Source organism: Megalopta genalis, chromosome 18, assembly GCF_051020955.1.
Source record: "Megalopta genalis isolate 19385.01 chromosome 18, iyMegGena1_principal, whole genome shotgun sequence".
Classification (NCBI taxonomy): domain Eukaryota; kingdom Metazoa; phylum Arthropoda; class Insecta; order Hymenoptera; family Halictidae; genus Megalopta; species Megalopta genalis.
In genome coordinates this window covers 830,651-844,287 of record NC_135030.1, presented here as the reverse complement: position 1 = coordinate 844,287, position 13,637 = coordinate 830,651, and the positions used below count along the sequence as shown (strand labels likewise).

At 30.6% G+C, this 13,637-nt stretch overlaps 1 protein-coding gene across 1 annotated transcript in view; it reads right to left on the bottom strand.

Moving 5' to 3' along the window:
- The window catches only part of LOC117228548 (FIGNL1-interacting regulator of recombination and mitosis), a 50,822-nt gene that overhangs the window by 4,527 nt on the left and 32,658 nt on the right, over positions 1 to 13,637 (bottom strand). Inside the window, exons 2-10 of the mRNA XM_033484350.2 lie at positions 6,111 to 6,209; positions 5,863 to 6,009; positions 4,965 to 5,182; positions 3,999 to 4,156; positions 2,864 to 3,057; positions 2,351 to 2,496; positions 2,145 to 2,271; positions 1,850 to 2,015; positions 818 to 1,049 (exon numbers count right to left, since the gene is read on the bottom strand). Of these exons, the coding sequence (XP_033340241.2) occupies positions 818 to 1,049; positions 1,850 to 2,015; positions 2,145 to 2,271; positions 2,351 to 2,496; positions 2,864 to 3,057; positions 3,999 to 4,156; positions 4,965 to 5,182; positions 5,863 to 6,009; positions 6,111 to 6,206 (1,484 nt within the window). The 5' untranslated portion in view covers positions 6,207 to 6,209. The remainder of the gene's footprint in view (positions 1 to 817; positions 1,050 to 1,849; positions 2,016 to 2,144; positions 2,272 to 2,350; positions 2,497 to 2,863; positions 3,058 to 3,998; positions 4,157 to 4,964; positions 5,183 to 5,862; positions 6,010 to 6,110; positions 6,210 to 13,637) is intronic.

The window sequence follows — 13,637 nt, the reverse complement described above, 5'->3', positions numbered from 1 at the left end:
CAAATGCACGAAGATATACGAATATAATGAGCGTAATCGCCAACGTTTGACAGTGAGTCGAATGAAATGCATAAAAATTACTATAGTCCTTCCGCGACAAGAAGACACCTTTGGGGGTTTGCATTCCCCCTCTTACTAGCTACCTCGCCTTCATGTCGCCCAGTTGTCACTTAATCAATCTGTCAATTTCTTTCGTAAATCAACAAGATGTCTCAAATAACATCATTTCGTTACATATTTCGGTCATGAAAAAACTTAGTCGTCGATAACTTAGTCGCGATTCTAAAAAAAAGATACGACAACATCCCAATTTCCAAACACATAAGTAGAAATATCTTACGAATTGTGTCCTGAAATGATTTTATAAAATTAAAACTACTATGTGTTGGTTTAAAGTAAAATTATTTGATAATTTTACAGTAATTTGTATCGTGACATGAGGGACCTTGGCCAGATTGATACGTCATTGCTCTTCGATAACATAGACGTTGTGTTCAATTACGATTTAGAAGAAAACGATAAAATCTCAAACGGAGATCTGTGCGTAAAGTTCGTTCGTGTACTTAGTTGTTAAGTAACTTAGTTAAAAGTTTTTATTGGCGCGTTCTCGTAATTTTCTTCCAGTTATTAAGATTCCATTAATTAATTTTTTAAAAGCTCCGATCCTACAGTATGGTATCGTAATTACAAGACTTAGTCGGGAGCTGATTCACTCAAACGTATGAACGCATCTTTGTTTGTCATACTATAGTACGAATTCATCGAATCGGATGACAGTGATAACGATAAAGTGACTGCTGTGTAGAATTATACAAACCGTCCTATGAAACACCAGATGTCCGAGCTGAGAAGAGCACTCCAAAGTCGATCGCTCAACAAATGCTTCAATAAAATTAGCTCGACAGCATAGAAACCATCCGGAGAGATCTGGCTGATTAAACCACAAATTAGGACATGGGTGGTTTCGTACAACGTGGCCAATCTTGGTTGTTCTCCAATATCGTGGCTGCTTGGCAACTTTACGTCTCCCGCACAAATATCTTCCTGTACTTTTAAAGCATTTAATAAAATAATATTCTTCATTACACATATATTATATTTACTATTATATTTATATATTATATTTATATTATATTTATATTATAATATATTATAATATATATATTATATATATATATTTATATATTATATATTATATTTATTTTATATTATATTACACATATATTACACATATATTAAAACGTTATAAAAGAAATTAAAAAATAGTTCTAACAAATTTTCACTAGCAATATTCGTTAGAATAACGGATATTTATTATTTACCATGCTTTTACTTTTCGCTAATAATTACTAGATTGCGGATTTTATGCAAAATAATAATTTTCCGTATAAATGTATCATCTATCGAGCCCTTTACAATATACAAATAACATAAATATGTATATAAACAAATCGAACAGCAAATACAAGTCAAACAATTCTGTGCTTATTGCGAACATTTCAGAATTTCTTTTTCTTTTTTTAAATCATTTTCACTAGTTGCAAATTGATAGTCTTATATCGATATATGAGTCGTTTATTTTGAAAGTGGCATAAGTCACTTTTTCAAAAAAATCGAGTTAATGGTAACACTGATTACAATTGAACGGTATCTTTCCATTAAAAAAAAAAAAGTGACTTATGCCACTTTTAAAATAAACGGCTCATACGAAGATGCATAATGATTAGTCATGATTACTGTTTAAATGTTTCTACCAGCTCGGGCAACGTCTACTTAATTTTGTCATAAATGTCGTACAAAATCCGCATTCTGGGATAATTGTTCGCTAACAATCACTGTAAACACTTACTGTCCCAAATGCTTGTTAACGCGACATCGATGATCGACTCCGCGCCCAGCGTCCATTCACAGTGCTGTTCATACGGCATGCTCACTAATTTCTTCATAATACTAATAATTAACAAATGGTAACCGAGCTTGTCGAAGTTCGTTCGATGTTTGCACTCGAAGAAGATCTAAAAGTTCCGGATAATCAGCATATTCGATCTTAATCAAGATCGAATGATCAACGTTAATCAACGAGAGACGAATTCTCGTCTTCGAAAAAAAACAAACGATATCGAGCACATTAATTATAAAAGTACCTGCTTGAAATCGGAGTGTTTGAAAACGGTGTTCAAAAATGGCTCCGTGCTCCTTGTGATGTGAGCATTTATTAACTCGATCATTTTATCAGAGATCTGGCACCTTCTCAAACAGGCAGGATTACATCTGACGACGAAGAATAGCGTACGAATTATAAGCTAACACGGGGGACGATCAACGAACGTTTTTTGTCCCGATCAAGTACCTATGCATTTGTATGATAAGCTCGATCACGCACAGAAGGGTTTCGTTGCTTATATTGGAATAATAGGCTGCGAGCAGTCTGTCCAAAATCTTTAACGAATGACCAGCTACCTTTATCTTCTTTTCGTCTGCATTGCCAAGAGAATTCTGAATCGGTGAACGGTGGATTACCAGAAAAAAAAATATCGTTAATATCTTTGTGTTATTACATTGTTTAATATCTTGTTAAAAAGGCGAGCTAAATTTCCCGAGATACGAACGAATGTTAATAAAATGGATTAATCATTGAGCTAACTCGCAGTTAGCGATTGAATTGAAACGCTTGAATAAATTACTATAGTTATAGCAAATGGAATCGGATATAAAAAATATAGAAGAAAAATACATGCGCTACTGTAAACGATTGTTTTCTTCGTTAAAAATTAAAATAGTTAGAACGGAGATGGAAGCATTTATGGCCGCCGAAAGAGTTCCTAATGTCGTGCGTCGCGATCATTTATTAGTTACAGCCTACCTGAAGCCACAAAAGCATCGACGTCACGTCTTTCGCTAACTGTTCGAGATGCAACGTGATGTTTGTTGGATCCCCCCGTTTCACAACATGTTGGTAGGTAACTGCCAGCTTACCGAACATTTTCGACGTTTCAACGAACGTCTTCAGATCCAATGCATGCGCGATGCTGACCAGAGACCCGATTCTGTCAATCACTGTACCGTGTACAGGAAGGGTGAAAATACGGCATGAAAATGTCTCAAGAAAGGTAAATTAGAATAAATATAATTGTTAATATAATATTATATTATATAATATTATAATAATATTATATATATATAATATAATATTGTTAATATAATATTATATTATGTAATATTATAATAATATTATATATATAATATAATATTGTTAATATTATAATATTATATATATAACATAATATTATTAATATTATAATATTATATATATAATATAATATTGTTAATATTATAATAATATTATATATATATTATAATATTGTTAATATAAAGCGGGTATTTCATGCTAGGTGCGTTCACCTAACGTGAATATTATAATAATATTATATATATAATATAATATTGTTAATATTATAATATTATATATATAATATAATATTGTTAATATTATAATATTATATATATAATATAATATTGTTAATATTATAATATTATATATATAACATAATATTGTTAATATTATAATAATATTATATATATATTATAATATTGTTAATATAAAGCGGGTATTTCATGCTAGGTACGTTCACCTTACGTGAAATACAGAGCAGTGAAGATATCAGGTCAATATATGAATATCGCGACATTGTCTTCAATTTGTTAAAACTATCAAAGCAAAAAATTCATTCCTGTCTATTATCCTGGTTCTTGCAAATTGTTCGCATAAAGATTCGCGGTCTACTTACGACCGACAATTTCTTTGGCGCTATTTGCGCACAGGGTGACGTTATCGGTCCGGTGCCTGGAACGTTATGGGAACGGAAATGGTCCAGTACTGCTTCAAAGAAAGCGATGTTATCCCAATATTGGTATCGCGCGCACGAAAATAATAATACGCGATAAGGATAAAAATGGCTCCGGTTAAAGTATCGTTAAGACGTAATAGGATCGCTCACCTTTTACTAGCAGCTCCGTTTCCGATTCCGCATCCGTGTCGAAAACGATTACACCTTCCAAAGTGGCCAGGAATAGGTTCAAGATCGTTTTCGCCTTACGAAAGAGATTCGTTAATTTTTCCGATACGCCCTCGAACAAAGTTCCGTACAATTTCGTGCTGCAAAGAAAATTCTCCTTTTCTGTCACGTAGGAACATATCGATTCACCTCGGTCACACACACACAAGTCGAATTAAGAATCTTTCTCTCTCTCTCTAGGAGGCCCACAGTATTTTTACACGCGGCATATCGAGTCGTGTCATTTGTTTCACAAGCAATGGTGTTAGCATAGAGTGCATATCATAAATATAGCGATAACTATGTATGTGTATCATCGAGTCGGACTCCTGATAAATACATAGCACACGACTGTATTACCACTAAATGCGAAAGCTTAGGATCGCTATGTCACAATCAGAGTTTGAAGTTACTTTAAATATACGGTTACTGACAAAAGTTAAGAAACTTCGCGTATCGTTGATATTTCAGTAAAATTTGATATTTTGAAACATATAACGCATTGATTGGTGCATACGAAATATAACAGAAATAATAAAATAATAGTAAAAGCTAAGTAAACGAAATATGAAATGCAAAAATAAAATAGAAATGAAAAATTAAAAGATCATGGAAAAATGAAATTAATATCTTCGTTGACGTGATACAAATTTTTATCCTATGTTGTGTGAAGGTACGATACACCCATGAATATGGATGTGTGTAACATGTTTCTCAGCACAAAAGTTAATAATAAAAGATAGCTGTAATAGTATCGAAAAAATCATTTTGGTCTAAACGAATCGTTTCCATCGCATTCCTATTTCAGATTAAAAATCGCGTGGTTAGGTTCTGACAGAACATCGTGCATAGGAGAAAAAATGTGTCGTTAGACGCAACTTAGTATTTCTGTTTGTATGTAATTTATACCTCGCACGACAGTGTTCGAAGATCAGTTTAATTATAGTAGATGCGTCCTCCAATAAAAATCTTAGATTGATCGCAGATATTTTCTGAATTTTCGAAGCTCGTTCGATGGACTTTTCCCACACAGTTAACAGGTCATGAGAAATGGACAACTGTCGCTTTACATTATCCAAAGCACCTCCTCCGTCCGAGTTTATCAATTCACCGATTCGTTCGAGCGCCTTAGAAAAAAAAGAAATGAATATAAGTTTACATTGTTATAATAAACATTCTACCAATTATAATATATAATATATAATATATATAATATAATATAATATAATATAATATAATATAATATAATATAATATAATATAATATAATATAATATAATATAATATAATATAATATAATATAATATAATATAATATAATATAATATAATATAATATAATATAATATAATATAATATAATATAATATAATATAATATAATATTATATATAATATATACAATTTTAGAGCAGAAAATTTTAGTAGTAACAATTGTAATACTTAAGCGAAATTGAAACGATAGAAAGGCGAAATGCGATAATCAGAAATCACTCTATAAAGCAGTTAAAATAAAGAAACGAACAGCAACAAAACATTTCACTGAACATTTTTAGTGATAGCAATAATAAGACTTTGACGTAAAATAAAAAGTTGTCTGCATCGATTGCAAGAAATAAAAACTAAATAGAAAGTGCTTTCTTTCTTTCTTGAATGATTCTATTGGACTCAAAATAATACATTGATATTTCTAAGTTCTTTTATTCTTTTTACTATTTTAAATCGCGGTTATTCAATTTTACCGTAAATGCATAATCTTCACAGACCGGTGTTACAACATTAACTTTCAATAACATATAAATTGAAGATTACCTGAGACAATAGACGCTGCGCGATGGGAAATGTTTCTTGGAATATTTTCACTTCCAATGAATTGTCCGGACAAGAGGACAAGCATACTTGCAGTGCCTGTTGCAGGAGTTCCACGTCGAAACGCTGGCTAAAATCTTCCAATGCATCGTGATCATTATTTCGTTAAGAAAACGTCATACAACGGATGTCATATTAGTAGAATTTTAATATTCGAAGAGTATATTGGAAGAATTGATTAAAAAGGATATTTTTATCTTCGACGAGTAATCGGTAGCTTCATCAACCGTTTCGTTGTCGGAGAACGAGTCTTCAAGCAAAGAGGCAAATGAACTTTCGCTGTCCATTTTCTGTAAATATTTGGAATCTGTAAGTCAATATTAACGTGAAAGTTCTTATTTATATATATATATATATATATAGATCAAAATAGATTATTTAAAATAATACAATTTATTTCTTATTTATAAACACAATTTTAATTGTTATTTATTAATTATCATTTAATTGCTTATTATTTATTATTTATTCATTTATTATTATTATATTATTATATAATATTATATAAATAGTAATTAATATATATAATAATATATATTACTTAATATAAGTAACTATAAGTAACTTACTATAATATATATTAATATATTACTTTACTTACTTATATTACTTAATACTAATATTATATTATAATATTATATATATTATATTACATATTATATATATTATATTATATATTATATATATTATATTATATATTATTATATATTATATTATATATTATTATATATTATATTTATTATTATTTTATTATTTACTTATTTATTATTTATTTATTTATTTACTATCGTTTTATTTGAAAATAAGAAATGATAAATAAATTATTTATGATATTATTTGAACGATTTTTGAATCGAATAAAAAGTTTAATTACTATTTGCAAGTGTAATTACATAATTAATTTAATTTCTAATTTGTTAATTATTATTCAATAAAACTTGCCCGACTTTGAGTATGAATACACAGATACAAAGTCAGAATTTTCTCCACATCCTGCATTATGATTTTATTCAGAGAAATATCGTTTACTACTTTTGCATGATTTCTGCCCAAGTCCAGCGTCGGCCGGTTACGAAAAGCATCGAATTTGAATCGGGGACAAATTGGTCATGCAACGTGGTTCTCGTGAAACTCGGCGAATGATTCGAGTGCGCTGGGAATCGAGGATTCCGGCGAAGTAATTTCTAAGCCCGTTTCTCGTGTCACAAACAAATCGACCGTCTAGCAATCGGCCCGATCGCGGAATGAGGCCTCGAAAAATTTTTGGCAAGCCACGGAGCTCGAACTTTCTTGTCCCGATCAGGCACGATAGACAACCGTTTCTCCCGAAACCGGGGCAGGGATGGGCAAACTCTCCTCCTCCCATCAAATCATAAAACTGCAAAGGTAATCATGCTCTCGACACGCAGAATTCGCCGTCTACTCGTGCAAAACTGATTTAACCAACCCTGGAAAATATGTGATCTACTTCTCTGTTACATGCCACTGCCATGTAATTATATTATATTGTGTAATATATTATATTTCACGCCATGTAATTATATTATATTGTGTAATATATTATATTTCACGCCATGTAATTATATTATATTGTGTAATATATTATATTTCACGCCATGTAATTATATTATATTGTGTAATATATTATATTTCACGCCATGTAATTATATTATATTGTGTAATATATTATATTTCACGCCATGTAATTATATTATATTGTGTAATATATTACATAATGTATATATAATATATATACATTAATAATGTATATATTATGTAATATATTATATTTCACCCCGTGTAATGTGACATTGTGCATTTTTGAGAAAAAAAGATTATTGAATCAGAAACAAAATCGTAAATACATTAGAAGCCTAAGAATGCTAAAATGTTATCAAAAGGGTAGGAGATATCTTGCGTTTCTTACAAGCAAGATAGGCAGTTTCTATTTGGCATAAACATCCTCGGTCTAGTGATAACGATACGAAATATGCGAAGAGAGCATAAACAGACATTTTTCTTAGTCAGAAATATATCAAAATGGACGATTGCATAAAACTATGCAGTAAACCGACAATCTGAAAGTGAACGATAGTTTTTCCAATTGAAGTTGAAAATGAATGTGTAATTATTTCTAATATACAATACCTCCATTAACACATTCATTGACACGTATATGTTCGTAAAAGGCGAATCAAATTGAAACAATTTATTATTATAAGTTCATTTATTTTAGCTATATATTACATATATTATGTTATATTTATTTTAGTTTCATTAATAAATGAAGCTAAATAATATTATTTAATAATAAATTATTAGTGGTCGCATTAACTGCGAGATCATTAGTGACCCCACGTCTTACAATTAACTGTACCATAATTAACGTGCGACTTAGATTTTAGAATATAATTAACATTCATATTGGCATGAGTGACTACGATATAATAAAAAACTGTAATAACTAAAAAATAAAACTACAATCGGAACAATTTGTTTCATAGTACAACAGAAAGAAAAAATACAAGATTTATTATGACAATTATTTTTGTAATCCTGTAGATCCTCGCAGATTGTTATAATAAAAATTAATTTTCAAGTTTAATGAAACTTGAGAAACAACGTTTAATGAATTTAAAAATACTGTTCCATTATCTTCCACTAAATAAAATGATTCAAGGAAAGAAGAAACGTCTATGTAGTATCTGCATGTTGAAATTAATGCGGACAATTTTTATTTTGTATAAAAATTCGTCGTCTATTTATAACAATATGACCGACGTAAAATTAGAAGCATTCACGCTCGAGATATGTTCTTAGTGGATGAACTGTTAAAGAAAATATGCGATTAAGGAAAAAGTAATTTCTCCGGAATTTCCGGTTACTTTTATAGTAACTTGAAATTTATAATACATATACGTACAAGGAAGAGAAACACACAGTGATAGAATATTCAAAAACTTTTTTAAGATTCCGGAAAATGAATTGTATAGCGTTAAATGGAATTTTATTGTACATGTATTTATAAAGGAAGAGAAAATTTCATTTAAAAAATCCTTCCAGTATTGTTTATCTCTGACGTTAGCGAGGTCATTCGTGGAAGATATTGTATTGTATTGTATTGTATATTTTTTATTATCGATTACACGAGATAACTTCGCTTTACACTTTCTCCGTTACTTCTACTTGAAAGATATGATTACTATCAACAATTTGTTTTCCGAATAAACTGAAAGATTGTTAATATCTCGTTGATAACACTATTCGTGATTATAACAAACAACGCATATGGTAACGTATATAACAACAGCTGTATATGGTGGTCTTTCTAGAAAGAGTATTCACTAATATTATTAATTTTTATACGTAATTTTAATGATGTCGATCGACGAACATGCCACAAAAAATGAAAATTTGACAAAAAGTCAGTGAGCGATCAAATTATTAAGTCAACTTGTATAAACTGATAAATTTACATTAACACAGTCTATTTTTAAGCGAACGTCTAGATACACCGAGTATCTATAACTTTTTATGAACAATTGATATTTATATATTTCATATATTTCATATTATAGTAAAATTATATATAATTATATAGTAAAATTCGAAAGAAGTTAATTGATATTAACTCTTTGCACTCGAGTACTTGGTGACTCCGAGGCACCACTGAAATTGTTATATTACGTTCCTAGGTGATTTTTGTATTATCGAAGTTTAGATTTACAAAATTGTTGAAAGTCTAACTGTTGTACGACTGACAAGGCACAATTTCGTATGCGTAAAATGCACTTTGTCACATAAAAAAATCATCGAAATCGATTGAACTTTTTACGAGCTAAGAGAATTCCTTATCGCTCTAATCAATCACAATTTTTAGTCCCTCCAACGTCTGAAAACATTTAAATATTTTTGTAAAATTCGAAAGAAGTTAATTGATATTAACTCTTTGCACTCGAGTACTTGGTGACACCGAGGCACCACTGAAAAAAATTGTTATATCACGTCCCAAGATGATTTTTATATTATCAAAGTTTAGATTTACAAAATTGCCGAAAGTGTGTAACTGTTTTACGACTGACAAGGCACAATTTCGTATGAGTAAAATGCACTTTGTCGCATAAAAAAATCATCGAAATCGATTGAACTTTTTACGAGCTAAGAGAATTCCTTATCGCTCTAATCAATCGCAATTTTTAGATTTACATTTAAATACTTTTGTATTGCACAATATATTTGTACAACATTTAAATATTTTTGTAAAATTCGAAAGAAGTTAATTGATATTAACTCTTTGCACTCGAGTCTTTGGTGACTCCGAGGCACCACTGAAAAAAAATTGTTATATCACGTCCCAAGATGATTTTTATATTATCAAAGTTTAGATTTACAAAATTGTCGAAAGTGTGTAACTGTTGTACGACTGACAAGGCTCAATTTCGTATAATAGAATAACATTTAAATACATTTGTAAAATTCGAAAGAAGTTAATTGATGTCACATAAAAAAGAGATACCACAAGTCGAGAAAATTAGTTCAGATTTACAATTAAAATCGCTTCGATAGCAAATGGTTGAAAGACGTCCAAATACTTTCATGTGCTCACTGTAAATGTCCGAAACTCTTGAAAATTGTGCTGTATAACCGTGTGCACCGCAGTGTAGGCCCAAACAGAGACACATCGATGGATCGAATGGACAAGTTACCGGGCTGGTTTCCCGGAGCCGGGCACGTCGAAGTCACCGATAAGAGGGCAATTAAGGCTGGAAGCGCTAATGGGCGGGCTCTCTTAATTTTCGGTAGTTCGACGTGGCCGAGTTCCGGGGCGAAAGTTTCCCCGTTTAAATCCTCGCCGGGTTCGGCCGGGAGTGACTCTGCGCGGACGAAGGAACGAGCAAGAAAGAGACGAACGAGAGAAGCGGATTCGAATAATCGGCGATGCCATGGTAACACCGGACAACAAGCTGTCAGATGATAGGTAAAGTTTTGATCAATAATACCTGGTGACTGCCAGCTGAATTCGAATTCGACCCCTGAATGACATGTTTTTGCGAAAGCGAAACACCTTCGTTTCGGCACGTCACACGCCTCCGCGGCGATATCGAGCGTGTTTCTTTTCGCGGTTCGATCTCGCGAGAAGCCGACCGGCAGGAAGGAATTACGAGGAAAATTGGAAATCCGATTCGTTGACGAGAAACTTGTCGGTGGAAAATCTTACGTAGTAGATAACTCGATAACGTTGAACGAAAATTTGCTTCATTCCTTTTCGTTCGGCCGTAAATACTTCGACAACTAGGAACGGTAAATATTATATATATATAATAATATATAAAATAAAAGCAGATTTAGAGCAGAGCCAGCGAAGTAAATATTTACCGAAGTTTTATATATATATAAATATAATATTTATTTTATTTTAATATTTGTTTATTAATATTTATTATATATATATATAAATATAATAAATATTATATTATATTAATTATATATTTTTTATATTATATAATATATTATATTATATTAATAAATTATATTAATATATATATAAAACTTTGGTAAATATTTACTTCGCTGGCTTTGGTCTAAATTTGTTTTTATTTCTTCCGGTGTTTTAAAAAAGAACCCCTTAGTTTATCGCTAAAACAAGGAATCAATCGGAGATCTCGAATAAATAACGTACTTTTCCTTATTTTTTTGAAACGAAAACGTGGAAATTTGAAAATTTCTGTATTCTGCAAAACGGCGAATAGCCGTCCAATAATAATTTTTTGTTCAAACGTAATTTGAGTTTTTAATTTTTCAATATCATCGTAGCTACTAAAATAGTGTGAGAAAACGCTAGCAAGAGAAATGCAACACACATGAGCATTCACATCGAGTAGTCTGTTCTAAATAATATAATTATATATAATATAATATAATAATATATAATATAATATAATAATATATAATATAATATAATAATATATAATATAATATAATAATATATAATATAATATAATAATATAATAATATTCTAAATAATATAAGAAACACATGTTGACAGACGACCCGACCACGTAAAATTAACACGTCAAAGTTAACTAAAATCATTTATCAACTTGTTAAATTATGTATTTTATCTCCACAATTCAAATTCAGAAGAACTCCGATCTCTGCAAGTCGACATTTATCTTCACAAGAGAATTAACGGTTGGCTCTCTATGATCGTAAATTTATTATTTCATTGTGAGTTTGAACTTCATGAACTCGAATTTATCTTTCCTTACACATTTACAAGTAGAAGAATTCACCATCGTATAAACGCCTCTATAAGTCGAACTTTGTTGTTGTTGAACCTCTCTTACTCGAAACTCAGGGTTGCACTCTGTCTGTTGTTGCAAGGATAATATTATAATATATTATATAATAATAATATATATATATATATATATATATATATATATATATATATATATATTATATATAATAATATATATAATAATATAAGTGCAAGAAATCTGCAGTTTTTTCAATCTTTCAACGCCTGTAACTCGACTCTAAGTTAACCGCACATATGAGATATCGAGATCTACGAGAGGTAATAGCAAAATTAAAAAAGACATTTCAATTATCGTCTAGTAGACTAGTCCCTCTATAACCTAAAAAAAATTCAAGTCACTCGGTCCAGTCTTAAAAAAATTATTGCGTTTTAAAAGGTGTACGAACACTTTTGTGACCCACTGTACATATGTATGTTTCTATCATCACGATATAATAGTTGGGATCAAGAACTATCCAATGACTTATAACACCGCAATACAATGACAATAACACCTTCAATACAAAACAATTCAGTAAATCGAATTCTTCAACAAATTATATCGTTTTTAGCTGATCACAGATTTTTCAGTTATACAGTGCTAACAAATGTACGAATCACGTCGTTCAGGGCATCCTTCGTGTGTCCACTCGTTAAGCCTCAGCTATTGCACCCATTTTTCATTCGAGTTGCTCTCATTCTTCATTGCTATTTTTGCATTTGGTGCAATTACAACTTTTTCTCTCTCTCAAATTTTGATTCTCTGCTCTGATTTATTCTCTCTCGTAAATGTCAGCGTTGGATGATTGACTTTCTTTCAAATGTTTCTCTACAAAAGTCATTTAAAAACAATTCACTGTTACAGTTACGTAATTCTTCGAAGTCGTTTATAGACGAGGAATACACTAGGCTTTTTAAATATCCTCGTAAGTAAGTCAATCATGATACTAGCAAACAAAAATGTGTATATCTCAGAAACGATTGACCTTTCGACCTATGTTTACTAAAGCTTTTTTACTCAGTACAATGTACCCCGTATACCATATAAATAGCGAATTTTTTTTTTAACACCCTGTATATACTGATCACTAGACTGTGGATTTGATGCATTTATGGCAGAAGTGGTAATACGAAATGCAAAACTGTAAAGATGTTAGAAGAATTAAAAAATATTGTTACATTGTTTTAAATATACCAAAACGATTGAAAGCACAGTAATACATTTTTATTCGACTTCTGCTTCCTGAAATTAATACAGACAATTTTTATTTTGCATAAGGATTCGCAGTCTACTGATCTACTTCCATAATCGTCTCGAAATCAATTTGTACTATTTCTCGATCAAAAAACAAGATCGTTATTATAAAGTCAGATATTTCATATTCGACACAGTCGAACGCATCGTCAGGAAACGAAT